The 17,282-nt window shown below is 40.8% G+C and overlaps 3 protein-coding genes across 3 annotated transcripts in view; all 3 read left to right on the top strand.

Moving 5' to 3' along the window:
* The window catches only part of si:ch73-138n13.1 (protein piccolo), a 20,879-nt gene extending 16,916 nt beyond the window's left edge, over positions 1–3,963 (top strand). Inside the window, exons 6-12 of the mRNA XM_035658465.1 lie at positions 359–474; positions 1,021–1,180; positions 1,266–1,428; positions 1,513–1,646; positions 2,321–2,463; positions 2,771–2,859; positions 2,935–3,963. Of these exons, the coding sequence (XP_035514358.1) occupies positions 359–474; positions 1,021–1,180; positions 1,266–1,428; positions 1,513–1,646; positions 2,321–2,463; positions 2,771–2,846 (792 nt within the window). The 3' untranslated portion in view covers positions 2,847–2,859; positions 2,935–3,963. The remainder of the gene's footprint in view (positions 1–358; positions 475–1,020; positions 1,181–1,265; positions 1,429–1,512; positions 1,647–2,320; positions 2,464–2,770; positions 2,860–2,934) is intronic.
* A 2,867-nt stretch (positions 3,964–6,830) lies between these two features.
* Positions 6,831–10,845, top strand: LOC118325691 (beta-crystallin B3-like). The gene is made up of 6 exons (XM_035658464.1): positions 6,831–7,055; positions 7,237–7,323; positions 7,824–7,942; positions 9,404–9,536; positions 10,186–10,328; positions 10,410–10,845. The coding sequence occupies exons 2-6, from the start codon at positions 7,249–7,251 to the stop codon at positions 10,669–10,671; spliced, it is 732 nt and encodes a 243-aa protein (XP_035514357.1). The 5' UTR covers positions 6,831–7,055; positions 7,237–7,248; the 3' UTR covers positions 10,672–10,845.
* A 4,431-nt stretch (positions 10,846–15,276) lies between these two features.
* On the top strand, positions 15,277–17,129 carry crybb2 (crystallin, beta B2; the record flags this gene model as incomplete). The annotated part of the gene is given in 4 exon segments (XM_035658189.1): positions 15,277–15,339; positions 16,146–16,264; positions 16,758–16,890; positions 16,987–17,129. Coding segments are annotated over 4 exon segments (458 nt in total), but the record flags the coding sequence as incomplete, so codon positions are not given.
* Positions 17,130–17,282: the final 153 nt, after the last annotated feature.

A 17,282-nucleotide genomic window follows, 5' to 3' on the forward strand; every position in this document is an offset into this window, starting at 1 on the left:
TCAGAGAAACAAGCTGAGCTAACGTTAGCAGCAGCTCGGCTCGCAGCCCCTCCGGGACGTCCTTTGTCTGTCCAACAGCGTGGGAGAAGCAGTGATTCTTATTTGATTTTAGTGTCTTATTGGTGTGAGAGCAGCACATCAGGGTACTTTGGCGTTGTGTCAAGCCCCAGTTTGACTGGCGGTATACGTCTTATTCTCTCTGCAGGCGGCCTAAAGCCACAGATCTTTCTTTTCCTTCCCTTCGCTCTTTGGGGAAGTAAAGAAAATCAGACACTGGGATGTTTTACAGCGTGTTTCACCCACAAGACGGCGTGGTCGTCCTCTCATGTACTGATTGGTTATTGTTGTCTCCCTCCAGGTGCAGCAGAAGCAGAGTAACGGTGGTGAAGAGGACGGGAGAGATGCGGAGACTCCGGTCCGTGAGACTGACAGTCAGTATGGGACCTGGGAGACGGGACTGCGCACTGACGACAGGTAGACACACGTTTACACCTTTATGATATTTTGAAGTTTTATTGCGTTTTCTAAGAACATCCTGTAACAAACGGGAACATAAAATAATTTAATTGGTCCAGAAGTGCCAGTACTCAGCACTGGTGACTGCAGGGTTCCCACACATCCTGGAAAACCTGGAAAGTTAGAGGCTAGTTTTCCAGTCATGGAAAATGACCAAATATCCTGGATGTGAAGCGGCAACTATCTTTTCCTGTCAGTGGAAATGCTGCTGACGGTTTTATCTCCATGCAGTCAGCCTATAAAGGATCAGATCTGTTGCTGTGGTTGATGAATACATGCACCGTGATGTTGACTGAACTTAAATAAAGTAAATTCTACTTGATTGGAATTAGAGGAAAACTGCAGCAAACTCCTGGAATCAGATTTCTTAAAAAGAGTGGGAGCTTTCTAACACAGTCCGTCACTGACCTCCTGTGGTCAGAAACTAATATCACAACATGAAGCTGGCGGAGGCCTCACACTCACACTGATTTAAACTGATTTAAACTCTTTAACCTGTTCCAGCCTCACTCCCGCCACTCCCAGCTCCGACAGCAATCTGAGCCCTTCACCACGGAAGCCCACGCCCCCTCACATGCCAGGCGATCACGCCTCGCAGTTCGATACCGACACCCTGGACGGCCTCCCGCCGTCGTCCGACAGCCAGCCGCTCTCCTTCCCCGATGTGAGTGAACGCAGCTCAATATGTCTGACTGTGTTCTGCTGTCTTTACCCTCTTACTGATGTTGTTCTCGTGTGTTTGCGTCCAGGCCCCCGCCGTCCTGTTGGACACCAGCGCTCTTCGCTCCAGAGCCCAGCTGGGGAAGAAGCGAGCCCCGCGGACACGGCCCTCCAGAGCGGCCCGCCAGAGCGCCGCGCTGGGAGAGGGAGAGGGAGGAACCAACGAGGACTGGCTTTACCGAGACTCCACAGGTGAGCACCGAAACGAGCTCCTCCTTCAGTAACGTTACGTTCCTCCTGCAGCTCTAACGCCGCTGTGTGCTTCTCCTGTGACAGACGCGAAGGTGGAGAGTAAAGACGATGAGTCCGACTCCGAGGAGCCGACCAGAGGAGCCGACGCCGGCCCCGCTGTCTCCTCTCAGCCGCAGAGGGTCGCCCTGTTCCCGGGGATGGACCCTTCGGCTTTAAAGGTGATTAAAGCCGCTCTGTGTGTCACTTACTGCTTGTTGTCGTTTATTGTAGAGTTTAAAGTCAGGGAGGGTAACGTCACAATAATTATAATAACTGTATTTATATAGCACCTTTCACAACAATGTTATTATTCTTAAAACCATGTAAGGCAGATACACTGAGAATAAAGACTGAGATATAAGAATTAGAAAAATGGAAGTAAAATAATCATAAATAAAATAAGATTTTGGAGCTTATCTTGAGTTGAAAGAAACATATTTAACAACATTTTTTGTTTAATATTATCTGTCAGACTGCAAAGATCAGCACCAGGAGAGCCCATGATAATGTTTTCTCTGCATTTCAACAAATATAACTAAAAATGCTTCTGAAATATTACCGACCCTAGCTTTAATGCATTATTATTATCTTTATTATTATTAACTGTATTATTCTTCTCATCCTAAATGTTGCAGCAACAACAATAAATAAGAAAAAAAAGAAGTTAAATAAAAATCAGTAAAAAGTACTAAAGAAGCTACATTACAGTAATAATAATAAATACTATAATATAAATAAAGCTGTGGTACGGCGGTCTGTGTTGAGGGTCTCTGATGATGGAGGGAAACGGTTCCTGTAGCAGGCGGTGGTTTTTATGTTCTGTGTGTTTATTCTGTCTCCTCGCTGTTGTCAGGCTCAGCTGAAGAAGAGGGCCGACTCTGACAATCAAGTGGACGGACCTGCTCCCTCTCCGTCGCAGCTCTCTCGCTCTCCCAAGTCCCCGTTCCTCCCCAGGGCAGCTCGCGTACTGCCCCCTCCTGGTGGGAAAGAGAACGGGTAAGAGAGGTTCACCGAGGGTCGGGGGAGTGCTCGGATGTACTGAACAATAAAAAAGTGTCTGTAGGTTGAAGAGAATCAGTGAAGAGTCTCAGTGACCGTGTGAATAAAGTTTGTACTGTGAAAGAATATGATCCTACCTTAAAACAGTTGTTCTTATAATGGAGTTTGGTTTGACAGCGTGTTCTCTCTTACACTAAAGGCAATAAAAGCCCAAAATAAATATTAAACACAAACAGAACAATGCTTGAAACATCCTCACATTACAAAGAGCAACCCTTGTGTGAACTCAGTCTGTCTGTTGCAGTGAGGAAGACTCCCCCCAGTGGCTGAAAGAGCTGAAGAACAAGAAGCGCTTGAGTCAGTATGAACAAGAGAGCTAAAGTAAATAATGAGGTGAGTTTGTTCTTCCATCTTGTCTCTGTGTGTCTCGTATTTATTCCGGTCTCTGACCCTGTCGTCCTCCCGCAGGTTGCCTTAACAGATGAGTCTCTATGAAACAGAAGCCTTAACGTTGACCCAGAGCGGAGGAGAGGAGGATCTACAGCTGCTGATGTTTTCTTTTCTATTCGTCTTTTTTTTTGTTCTCTTCCCATCTGGGTTGATAAATGTGCATGGTGCCTTTTTTTTACGGAGAGAGTCTCTATCTTAAAACAAGCGAGGAGGGGGAAAAAAAACCCATCCCATCAGGCCTTGCTCTGCTTTATTCATTTCACGCTGGAGGAAGCTCCTCTGGACTTTAACGGGGACCAGGAGAGGAAGCGGAGGAAAAGGGGGAATTACTTCCTGTCGGGCCGCATTCCAGGAAACTTGTGGGACCACTCTTCATCGCGGACGATCGACGGCGTGTTATCGACCAGCGGCGCGACGGCGTAGGACGACATTTCAGACACTAATGAACTCGAATGTAGAGAACAAATCACTGCTGACTCGATTGTCTGTGAGCCTGAATCATGTTTAGTAATCAGAAGTTATATTTGTATTGTCGTTGATTTAACAGAGAGCTAGTTTTTGAAAAGGTGCATCACTACAATAGAGCCTTTTCCTTTGATACACTCCGCCACCCTAACAGTGTCACAGTGTCTGCACACGAGGGCTGCACCCGACCCCATTGTGTCAGTCCAATCTGTCTTCAGTTGAGCGACACACTACAGTCCGATATCAGCGGTTCCTCTGGTGGAAACGCGGCTACATGAGTCTCATGTTTCAGCCTACACCACATTTTAAAGTAACTTAAACTACACAAAACCTTCCTGCACTGTCTTCCTGAGGCCCCTGTAAAGCGACAGTGAACATACTGGTATCATATGAGACTAGATGACCTCACGCATCCATTGCTACCAAACCTGTTATGCAAGCGTGTCGAGAAGAAGGCGAAATAACGCTCCAAAGTTTGACTGACTGCCATTTTCAAAGGAATCCATCTGACCTTTGACCTCAAGATATCTGAATGGGCTCTCCATGCACACAGGATCTGCGTATCCAGAAGTAAACAGTATAAAACAGGTCTGGAGGAGAGACAAAGGTTCCAACAACAGAATCTGCGATCCAGTATCTGATCGCACTGTAGTTGACAGTTTGATCTGAGTATTTGGGGTGCGTTTTGATGGCTGGACGGACTCCACTGAGAATGAGCTGTCTATCACAGGTAGCCCCACCCCTAAAGCCTTACCCTGCTTTATGGTCGTGTTTGACTCTTTAAATGGGACCCATCAGTTACTAAATTGAACATTCATGCTGTATGGAAGGAAGACTGAAACAGAGACTGAGACGAAAGCTCATCAGGAAACTGTTTGACTGGATGCTTATTTAATTCAAGTGAGAAGTCGACTCATTTCTCCATAAAACTGAATGGTATCTGTTTATATTGCACCCAGTGGCGCTGCCCCCTGCTGGCCTTTACATAGAAGTTAAAGACACTACTGTCAATGGATTCGACTGACAGAATTTGACTGGACTGATCGGCTCTTCGGGTTCAGCCCTTCTGCAGAACACTGTCTTGTCTTTTTTTTTGTCTAAATGTGTTTGTCTTTGCGGGAGAGGGACGGGGGACTTTACGGCCAAGTGACTTTTTGCATCTGTCAATCAAACTCCTTATCAGCACAAAAACTTTAAACACTAGTTACTGATGAACTGCTCCCTCCATTAACACACTCAATGATTGTAGCTGGAAGCATCCATTATAAGCCATACTCACACTCCTCCCAGCGAATGTGCAATTTCCCTCCATGTCTGTCCCCACCGATGTGCACAATCTCTGCCGCCGCCATCGCTCAGAGTGTCGGGAGGTTCGGGAGGTTCGTGAGGTTCGTGAGGTTCCTCCACCTTGCTGCTTCCCAACCGAGCTGTAATCCTCCTGCTGGTGTCTGCCATCCGCTGCGTTCACTCTGCGCTTATATAAAGCACTTTGATGCACTACAGCACTGACCTCCGCCCCCTCCTGTCGGCCTCCACCGCGGCGTCGGAGTGATCGTGCAATGGAAGTGAATGTTGGTCGGAGCGATTGTCCCTGGTTTCTGTGTGCGTGACGTTTGTCATGAAATTTGAGGGTTTATTTTTTATGTGCTTCTTTGTCCTTTTTTTTTTTTTATTTGAGAGTAAAGATGTATATTGCACTGTGTTGTACTGGCCAGTGTCCTAAAGTGAATACATTCTTAATAAAATCTACTTGACATGAGCTGCTTTATCCACCGTTTCTCTAAATTGTACATTAAAAAAACATATTTCTGTGGTCGATTAAAACTATTTGAATCAAAAATAAAATTATAGCTGAGTTTAATTAGATTGTGTGAGATGAAATCTGCTGCAGATGGAAACATTTGATCAGTTATCCATTTTTATCAGGACAATAACATTTAACTGTCAAGTTTAATATAATAAAACATTTGATCAGTTATCCATTTTTATCAGGACAATAACATTTAACTGTCAAGTTTAATATAATAAAACAAACCAAAAAAATACCTTTTATATATATATATATGTAATTTTTTTGTTTTTTATTTATAATATTGATAATATATTTAATTTATAATATAATAAAATAAAAAGGAAATTCAATAAAATGATGTATATAAAATGTATTATAATAATTTATTCTTTATATTTAGATAATATATATTTAATTTATAACATTTCTTATAATTACACATTAATGTATACATATAATGTGTTTATATAAAATGTATTTTATATAAGTAATATACAATATATAATAATTACTGTAATATAATAAAACAAAAACAAAACAACAGTTTTTCCATAAGGGAGAGTAAAAATAGTGCCTATATTTTATGAACATTTCATATTAAATTGATCAATAACATTAAAAGTACCCAAACAGTGAACTCAGTCACTGCAGGAAGTTCCAGAGATTCAGATTCGGGACAGGAATATGTGAACATAGAAGGAATCTGACTCCAGTTTTACGTTGTTCTCAATGTCCAAACTCAGACTGACAACATCAATAAACAGAACAAGTTCAACAAAATAGACAGACTAAAATATACAGTTATACACATATAAACAAACATTTATAGACAGTAAACATACATGCAGGTGTCTTTAAATACTATTTAGGTTTAACTGAATTCCAACAATAGATAAATAAATGTGAAATAGTCTCCAGGTTCAGTGGATGTTACAGTCCGAGGGTTATTGTGCAGGGCAGTTAACTGTTGTTCAGAGTGAAGGATTGTGGGTAGAAACTGTTCCTGTGCTCTGTGGCGCCAACCAGAGGGGAGGAGCTGGATCAGGTTGTGTTCAGGGTCAGATGGATCTGGACCAGTACAGGTCCTGAATGGAGGCCAGGTTGGCACCAATAATCCTCTCTTCTTGTCTTCAAAGTTTAGATCCTAAATAATAATCTCAACTTCAAAAAAAATATAATTTAATTTAGTTTCCTTCACAGAATAGAACCAAGCACAGAGATATGGGCTTACTGTGTACATTTTTATGTTACACCGTAAAATCAAGAAGGCCTCTTGACTCTCTGTGAAGCTTCGGTGACCCCTCATTGTGGCCCCGACCCCCAGCAGGTTGGGAACCGCTCTCTGTAACAATAAACTGAATCTATTTGGCTTGTGGACAAAATAAGTCATTTGAGGACGTCGGCTTTGGTTTCAGGAAACTCTTTTCACCATTTTCGGACATTTTCTGACATTTTCGGGAACAACTAATTGACTGAAAGCGGCCGTCAGCTGCAGCCCTGCTGTGATCTTGCTGAACCCAGATTCAGGAGGAAGGTGTGAGGAAGTTTGGTGAGACTGTGTTTGTGTGTTTGTGCTGAGCGAGGCTGTTTGCTGAATCCTCTTGGCTCCCTCTCCCTGTGCCCGCACACAGTGCTCGCTGGCAGCCGGGCGGACGGGCAGGGCAGTGTGTGCCAACACAGCTGCCTATTGAGAGGCAGCGTTACGAACACAATGTGAGCGACAGACTTGCTGTATCAACAGCTCCCCCCTTTTTCTGCTGTTGTGGCCAGAAATAAACCATAAATACCCCCCCTGTCCCTGCCCTCTAATGGCTCAACCCCACCGAACACCAAGTGGCACCAAGAGAGAGGGACACTACCACTTCCTAGCAGGCATACGCAGGTAAAACGCTCTCTCTGGACTCACAGGGATCAATATCTCTACGGAGTGAGGACCCAGGTTTGGAGGAGTTTGACCTCACGGATAAAGGATCTTCTGTATCATGTTTAGCTGATATAATAACAGAAATGAAAACCAAATCTTCTGTGACACTGAGTTTTTTCCCTCCTGTGTGTGTGAGCAGTGGATCAGGAGGATGTCGGAGCAGCAGAGCGCCCCAGAGCAGCTGGCTGCTGGGAAGAGCCAGGGTGGAGCTGGAGCCACATATAAGGTACTGGAACAAGCTTCACACACACCTGGAGTGGTCCAGTACAACCACAAAGCCCTGCTACTGGTCTGAAACCTGTAGAAAGTTTCTTTATTTGTGCATAAAGTGAAATAAAAACATTAGATAATGCACAGATGGGATGAAAACACCCCCTGAGGGTTTGTAAAAGTGCCTAACAAACATTGAAATTGAAGAAATATGCTTGCCACAAATTTACAGACAGATGTAAATACTTTTTAAAATATCAGAAACTACTAAAAACTATAAAAGGAAGAAGAAAAAGACATAAAAACAAGGATTACACTGCTTTCATACACTACATCGTACCTCATTTATACAGTAAATCACTGTAAAATCTCCTTTAACAAGGATATATTCAGTGCCAACCACTGTAAAGTCACTGTAAAATCAGTGTAAAGTCAGTGTAAAGTCAGAGTAAAGTCAGTGTAAAGTCAGTGTAAAGTCATTGTATTGCTGCCCTGTTTCCTGCGTCTGTTATCCAGGTGGTGCTGTTTGAGTTCGAGAACTTCCAGGGCTGCAAGGCAGATTTCTCTGGAGAGTGTAAAGATGTGACGGAGAAAGGACTGGAGAAGGTCGGATCACTGATAGTCGAGTCCGGACCGTAAGTTTCACTCTCTCAGAGGTTGTTTGATTGGATTTATGGATATATAGAAGACAAACAATAACTTTATTTCCAACACGATGTCAGACAATCAAACGTTACAGGTACAGAATCCCTAAAACAAATACATTTATATATATTTTAAATTTATTAATTGAACATATAATACTATAAAAATACATACGTTTCAATATCAGCCTGCTATGAAGTCACTTTCATTAACGTAGTACGCACATACATCCATGATTAGTTAGGAGCTAAAATGTGGTGGTTAGATACAGGGCGGAGGTCAGATGAATGGTTCATAATCACTGGGATTGTGGAAGAGAAGTGTGGACCAGGATGACCCCTTTTCCACCAGATTAGCTCTGGTTCTTGAACCGGTTCAACAGCAGTCATCAATAAATAAACCTGCCACAACTTTCTGTAGCTCGATCAGTCATAACGGTGGAGAAATAAAGCATAGAGCTCTCTCCATCCCCAAGAATAGGAGCGGCACCCAGACTTAAATGACCTAAATTATTCAGCTTTGACAGAGAGTTTATGTTTATTTCATCACTTTGCTCACTGAACAAGAAGAAGTGGGATAAAAGAGGTAAAGATGGAGTAAAGGAGACGTTAAAGCTTTTTCACAGCAGCTATTTTGGTATGAAAGAGTAGGGTAAACCCAGCTGTTACAATGATATTAGTTGGTCTGTTGCAAAGATGTGCTGAGATTGTTAATTATAGAATTGATTGAGACTGTTCAGACATTAAGCATTTTATTTAAAAATGAACATTTTGAAACAAACTAAATATTCTTAAATATAATTAAATCTGCCAGTTGGGTAAAACTATTTTACTTGGCTAGAATTCTCAAAAATATCATAAAAAATCAGCCACTGAAAGACTGTAATGGTAAAATAAGCAAGTTGTGCTTATTACAAGCAATGAAAACTCATTTATTTAAGATTCTTAAAATCAGTATTTTGGTCACTTTATTGAGCTGAATGTAAGTATTTGTCCCTTTAATCTAAAATGTTACAATGAGACACAATTTCTTCAAACAGAATAATAAAAATAAGTGACTTTGTTTTAAATTAAAGCACCAGAAGCTTCTCATTATCATTTTTTATTAAAACAATGTAAAACTAAAACCCTGTTTCATTTCCAACACTGGGTCTGGACGACTTTCTCTGAAACTGAGAAGTTGTGCGAGTGCTCTTACTCTGAAAATACTGAAAGTTACTGGTTAAATCGAGCTCAATATTAGCTGTAAAATCTTATTAAGACACAGTTAGATAGATTTTATTAAAACCAGATTCTAATGCAAAAACATGTTTGAAAACAGTAATTTTCCATTTTTTTCGTAACTGTAATGGATAACTTAGTTACCTGTACAGAGCTGAATCCTGACCTTTAAAACCTTCTTCATAAATGTCTGTAAGTTCATTCAGACTCTGTGTTCCTGTTTCCCGTCAGCTGGGTGGGTTACGACCGACACGGATTCACAGGGGAGCAGTTCATCCTGGAGAAGGGCGAGTACCCGCGCTGGGACACCTGGACCAACAGTCAGAACAGCTACTCCCTCTTCTCTCTAAGACCCCTCAAAGTGGTGGGTGACCCCAAACCTCCCTGCACGCACTATAAGACCTGAACGAGTTAGTTCAACTCAAACAGATAAAAACCTTTTCAGTTTATTAACTGATAACTCAAGTATTTGTTTCTAAGGTGGATAAAATAAGTTAATTGTACAAATTCAATTCAGTTAATATATGCAGCAACTTATTTAACTTATTTATCTGAATAAAGAAAAACATCTTTATACAAATGTTTCCACTTAAGTTGGATTTACTCAATTTACAACTTACAATTAATTGATTAAGGGTAGCCAAATTAATTTTCCCCCCCCCCTGTGAATCAAACTGGAATCTGATTGTTGCTGCTGTAATTAAATTGTTAACTATTAGCTTACTTTATGTGACTCTGCACTTTGGAGGATCATTAAGAATTATTTGGATTCATTATGATTCATAAACTAAAATATAAACAAAGCATTATAGCGTTTTTATAATGACAAAAAGTCATAAAGTTATAAAGAAAATAAGTCAGTGGAACAAACTGGAATTAAATCATTTGAACTTAAAATACTTTACAGATTAAGTTATTAGTAATTAGTTGGGTTTAATTAAAGGGATTGAGTGACTCCACATTGTTAGGAGGAATCGTTTATTAAGCTTTGCTGTTATGTTTCTCCTCTGCAGGACGGCGCTGATCACAAGCTGCAGCTGTTTGACAACCCCGGATTCACTGGTAGAAAGATGGAGATCGTGGACGACGACGTTCCCAGTTTGTGGGGCCACGGTTTTCAGGATCGTGTAGCGAGCGTCAAAGCTCTCAACGGAACGTAAGATCGGCCCCTTCGTCCTCTCCTCGCCTCCTTTTCTGCTGTCTTATATGTCGTCTAACTGTCCTCCCCTCCCTGCAGATGGGTCGCCTACATGTTCCCCGGCTACAGGGGGCGCCAGTTCATCTTCGAGCGGGGAGATTTCAAGCACTGGAACGACTGGGAGGCCCCCGCCCCCCAGGTCCAGTCTGTCCGACGTGTGCGGGACATGCAGTGGCACAAGAGGGGCTGTTTCAACGTTCCCGACCCAGCTCCGGCTCCCGTACCCGGACCCGGACCTGGACCCGAACCCGACCCCGCTCCGGTGCCACCCGCACCGCCTGCATCAGCTGGAGCCAGCTGAGCAGGACCCCCCCCCCAAAACCACCACCACCACCCTGCCTCTATCTAACCACGGCTGCTTGTGCCCAGAGAGGAGGGCCATGTATGTTTCAGTGGCGAATAAAAGCTGTTTTGACCCTGTTTGTTGGTGATGTTTATACTTGTGAGTGGAGCTGCAATCAGACAGCTCATCCAGCCGAACATCTGGATACACATCTGCTCAACAGCAATGGAAGTGATGTCATACTGTGTGTATGCTTGCTATTAAACCAGAGTGCACCGCATTCCCCTCCATAGTCATCATTGTGCATTTAATGACCCTCACGAACAGCAGTGAACATTAGGAACTAATATTAAATATATGAAACTCTTATTTATGAGCAGAACTCTGAGTAAACTGATTATATTCAACAAATACAGAACGAGTGATATAAACTGTACAATGAACACAATAACTGCAGGAAAGTTGAGTAAAATGAGAGATTTGAATGCATTTTGAACAGATTATTTCCTGTAAATATTAATCAGAGATGAGTTTTTATGATATTTTAGGAACTGTTTATACAATCCTCTTTATTATTAATAATTTGGATCAATTCAGTGTTTTTTTCGCCCCACTTGGTCGTTATTCTAATACAGTTTGTGTTCAGGTCATCGAGTTTAGATATTAAGAAATACAAGAAGTAATGTAATGACTTATTTTAACTCATAAAAATTGTAGAAACAGATTATATCAAAACTTTTAAGTTACACAAACTTAATTTTGTGAGTTCAGAAATATTCTTCATTAAATTATTTTTACTCGTTCTTTTAAAAGTACAAATAAAAATTTCCAAATGAAGTCAATGTTATTTAAAATCACTAAACCTGCTTGATCAGGAATGTTTTTTAACAACATTTATATAGTTCTACTTAAAAATGTCAGTGTAGTAGCACTTTCAACTATTACTGGTTTTACAGTATATTCTAAACTTTAAACATAACATTTTCATTTTGTTTTCTTTCTACAAATGAACAAACATGCTGAGATTTCGACCTACTTTGTATAAATTAAGATCAAGAAGACCTCTTGGCCCCCATGTTGGGAACCACTGGTTTAAACGTACAGTTTCTGTTGTTTGATGAGGTGGTGAAGCAGTGAGGGATCATGGGAGTTGTTGTCTTCACCACCATTGGCGTCATTGCAGTCAGCTTCTCCCGGTCAGGATTCCTTATAGATGATTTCATAGGTATACAAAGAGGTTTCTACCGGAACCCATTATCCACAGAGGGCTCCTCCATTCTCAAAGAAAACAACCTGACATTTAAACCACTAACCCAACTGGGGTAGCAGATTCCACCTTCTAAACATCATGCTTTCCCAACGCAGAGGATATAGGACAGACAAGGAGACGTCCCGGAGGGGCCTGCGAGCCGAGCTGACTGCTAACGTTAGCTCAGCCTTTGTTTCTCTGATATACTTAAACCAGACGCTCCGATGACTGAAAATCACTTCATACCAGTTCTCATAGAGTTAAGCCCAGATACTACAGTGGATGAGATAAAGTGAGCTATACGACTGGATACAGTCGAATGTATGAACAGCTTATATCCTGGACAAAAACCACACAACGCTGAACAGCAGGGTCAGATCAGCGTCACGTTCCCTTGTGTGCTTATATAAATAAATAAATTAAAAAACAAAGAACTTTTCCAAAGGTCTATATTTAAAATTTCCCGCCCCTTTTGGGACCTCAATCAACTTCCTCCGTTCCTGTACATAGATATGCTACATGCTAGGCTAATCTATGTTGAAAAGACAACCACATCTTTAGGATGAAAAAAAGATAAAAGAGACAAATATATAAAGTCACATCATCTTAGCTCCGTGTTACCATATCAGGATGTAACTGGCTAGCTAATGATTAATGTGATTAGCTGTTTTTTTTTGTTGTTGTGAATGCTGAATTATTCAACTTTAAACTCCAGAAATTCAGTTTTAGCATCAACTTTTCTACAATCTTAAAGAACCAGTGTGCAGGATTTAGTGGCATCTAGCAGATTGCAACAAACTGAACACCACTCGCGTCTGTATTTGAGAACCTGGAAATGAGAACGGGCTGTGAAGTGTGTAGTAGGAACTACGGTGGATGTGAGGCTCCATCTAGATCCAGTGTTTGGTTTATCTTCAGGTATTAATATTACTATTTTCAGGTGATTATACACTAATGAAAACAGGCTTACAGCAAAATAACAAACAAAACAGGGTAACAAACAAACTATATATATTAATATTGTTTACAGGCACAGTGGATGTCTGTTTCACATGTAAACAGCTTAAAGTGCTGTACAAAAGAACATTAAAATATACAGTAAAATGTAAAAATACCACAAAAAGAAAATACAGATTAAAATATTAGTGGGTCAGTGAATATAAATGTGGCTTCAGCCTGTAAACAGAGATAGAAGAGAAACATTTAATATCTAACAGCAACTGCAAAGAATAAACATATACAGTCTCAGAGATATTAGAACAGCTAAAAATCTGTAAATCATCTGATCATCTGGGAAAACATAATAATTACACAGGAAAGAAATCATCCATTAGAGCCGGCTGTGAATCGAACTGTTCTCCAGCTGTCTTCGTCATTCTGAAACCACAACTAATGTTGAAGATGACTAATTTTCCCTCCTGACACCTAAAAGGAGGCGAACATGTTCTATTTTAATGTTATATAATATAGGTAGTGTAGGAATATAGCCCCCAAATAAAAACATTATTGTAGCACATTAATAAAGCATTGAATAGAAATAAGCTTTAGAAATTGTTTTATTTCCAAATCTTGCATTTTTCCAAATACGTCTTTTTTTATTGAACTTCTATTTCTGAATAGTTCTTTAACACATGTTTTTTTTTAAATTAATATTATGTAATTTGGTAAATTTAAAACCATGTGACACCAAACTCGGGCGGGCAGCTGCCACCCCAATCCACCCCTCTAGGTCAGCCCCTGGATGCGTCCACAGTCCATGAGCTAGTTAGCTTGTTAGCAACTGAATAAAACTCGACAAGACACAAAATTAAATAAATGACTTCAGAAAAGCACATACCATAAAACTAATAATCAATAGTCTGGGCTTTTGTTTGCTCCAATCACTGAACTCAACCTGCCTCTATGTGAGACAGGCCTTTAATTCCCTTTTTGGTTTCAAAGATGGGAAATACAATCAGATTATTTATTTAAACCAGTATGAATAATTACTGAATATCAATAACAAATCATTTATTTGTTAATTTGATACTTTTGGTGCTCATAGTTTCCGTAAGAAGGGCGGAGTTATTGAATCTAACGTGAGTTTGTGAACTCGCTCCAACAGGCGACCCGGTGGGTTTTAAGAGGTTTTATACGTCCAGAAAACTTCTATAAAATCCAGACCAGACCTATAAGTGAGAAAGTAAAGGACATCTGCTTCTAATGGAAGTTTTATTACATTATAAATCTGCTGCACCACGAAACATCTAAACTCTCAGTCAGCAGTGAAACACTTTCATCCAGTTACATTTAATTTACACATATTATTTACTGTCTCACACGTCCATATTCACAGTATCTTCAGTGGACGTTATCAGCTTCTGTCCTCTTGCAGGTTTATTGACGTGCACGTGTTGTGTTGCTGTAATTGTATATATAATATGTTTATATATATATTATTGTAGATTTTCTAGACTCTTTCTTGACTTGCACTGCTTGTTTTCATCCTTATTTATATTTTTCTTGCTCTCAGTTTATCGTTGTGTTCCAATATACGAAGGAAATTACTTGTATACTCAACAATAAACCTGCAGGATATTTCAAACTGATTAACGGAAGAAATATTGTTTGTTTTTTTATAGTTAAATTGATCTTTAATGAACTTTTTAACAGCTGACAGGAGAAAGATGTGAACACAGTCTTTCTTCCAACCAGCAGCTGTGATATTTCAAATGAAACCTTTCTAGAGTTTTCTGGAAAAAGAAATCTCAAACAAACGTACACTTGTGGAAATATTCAGCAGTATTTGGACTGTTATTCAAATCTCTCCAGCACAGTAAAACCCGTCTTTTACAATCCTTCTCTCCCTCTCTGCCTCTCATTGTAGGTGCGGGACTCTTGGCACTGTTTGTGCTGAATCGTGTGGATATCGAACAATGACTGGCTGCACAAAACTGACAACTAATGAAATAACTTTGTGGGAGTGTGACACCCCGGGGTGGGGGGAGGCTACAGGGTGACCCCTCATTTCAGCCTGCTGGGCCTATGGCAGGCCGACCTGCGGGCCAGCTTGGACGCTGTGCGGACTGTTGGCAGAGTTTCCACCCCTGGGCGTCCCGTATATATTGAGCCCATCGTGCCATCACAAACACACTGGCACAGACAGGTACTGGTAAGAGGTTCACCATGCTGTGTTTTATAGAGTTTGTTGTTTTAGGTTTAAGCTGTACAAGCTGTATCCCACGATTCAGTGCTGTAACTGTGTGTCCAGAAGGCTGTGAACTCCTAAAGCAGTTTTAATATCAAAGATATAAAACTTTTTAAATCATGACGATGTTTCTCAGAAACAGTGAATTTGTTCTCTTTTCAGTTTCGTCCTTGCCGATCCGTTCACTATGGCCACAGACCACCAGAACCCTGCATCCAAGCAGCAGCAGCCGGCCGCCAGCGCGTTCAAGGTGAGCGGAAACACAGTTTACTTCCTGCTTGGAGTTGAGGTTAATTTAATTAATTATAGCTAAATTATAAACTAAAACTAGGTGTGAAAAGAACATTTTAGTTCACTGAAATAAAGATTAAAACTCACAGAAATGATAGTTGAGTACTTTCAAACAAACAGTGTTAGTCTTTGTCAGTTTGGTCCACTTTGGTGCAAATCACAGTATTTTTTAAGACTCTGGCGGTTTTACGGTATATCACTGTATTTTTGTTTGTTTGCATTAGTGCATCTTTATATAAGTTTATAGTTGCCCCAGAGCCTTTTAAACCTCTCTGTGCCATCATGTGTGCAGAATATAAACCATTTTTATTGATCTGATACTACTTATAGAGACTGTGAGTTTCACTGTAAGATTCTGTCAGTTTTACGGTATATTACTGTATTTTTATTTTATTTCTCTGCATCACTGGGCCTTTATAAAGTTTTATAGTGACTTATTCTACTAAACCTTTTTTATTGTAGTGTATGTAGAAAATGCAATGTAGTAAAAAACAGAACTTAAAAATAACTGAATTTGTTAAAATTGTTGTATTAACACTATAAACTGAGAGAAAATACTCAAATGTTCTATTGCACAAGTTAGAAACCAATGAGTTACAGTACAAAACAGGTGCCAGTCCCCTAATTCAGCACAATCCTAAACACAACAGACTGTTTCTGTCAGTTGTCAGCGCTGTTTCCTCGGCGTGAAGCTATCTGTGTGTTTACAGAGAGAAGCAGTATTTACCGCCTGTATTCCTCCTCTGATTGGCTCTTTCCTCCCAGCTGGTCGTCTATGAGCAGGAAAACTTCCAGGGACGCTGCCATGAGCTGACTGGTCCCTGTAACAACCTCCAGGAAGCAGGCGTGGAGAAAGTGGGCTCCATACTGGTGCTGTGTGGACCGTGAGTGTGGGTCAGAGACGGGTGGGACAGTGAGGGGGTAACAAAGTACAAATACTCAAATACTGAAGTAGTTTTTTCAGGTATTTGTACTTTACTCAAGTATTTTTACACAATTATCTGTAACTTTCTACTGCTTACACTTTCAAAACAGGCTTGTTACTTTAGTTTTAATGCATTTGAGGGGAATTATTGATTTATTTTCTTTATTTTTTTGCATCATTGTTCTCTTTCCCAAAATCATAATGATGCAAATCACGGATTTAACATGACAAAAACTACAAAAGAGACATAAAGAGGGAGAGTCGACCCTGTTTGAAGTTTCCAGAAAACAAGAGAGTACTTTAGATTTTTATACTTTGACTGCTTGAAGTTTCAGTCTTCTTTTACTCAACTATTTGTCTTTGTACTTGAGTAAAGACTGTGTACTTTTGCCACCTCTGGATGGATGACCACACTATCTTTCTGTCCTCCTCCTCCTCCTCTTCCTCCTCAGATGGGTGGGATATGAGCAGCCCAGCTGTAAGGGCGAGCAGTATGTGTTTGAGAAGGGGGAGTATCCTCGCTGGGATTCCTGGACCAACAGCAGGCGCAGTGACACCATTGTTGCATTCCGCCCGATTAAAGTGGTAAGAACGAGCACTTTCTACACAAACCCTCCCTCATCAATCCGTCACCACGTCTGCCGCCTAACAAACCCTCCACTGGCTTCGCTCCTCTCTCAGGACAGCCAGGAGCACAAGATTGTCCTTTATGAAAACCCCAGCTTCGCAGGGAAGAAGATAGAGATCATAGATGACGACGTCCCCAGCTTTCACGCACACGGCTACCAGGAGAAGGTCTCCTCTGTCCGGGTTCAGAGCGGCACGTGAGTCCATCCTCCCCGCAGATATTGGAGGAAGTTTTCTTAAAGGGTAGCAACATTAAACATGAGTTAAAGCTCCAGTGTGTAAAACTGAGGAAGATCTATTGTCAGAAATATAATATAATATTCATAAGTATGTTTCTATTAGTGTATAAT

Source organism: Morone saxatilis, unplaced genomic scaffold, assembly GCF_004916995.1.
Source record: "Morone saxatilis isolate NCDOM2014 unplaced genomic scaffold, NCSU_SB_2.0 Contig16, whole genome shotgun sequence".
NCBI lineage: Eukaryota > Metazoa > Chordata > Actinopteri > Moronidae > Morone > Morone saxatilis.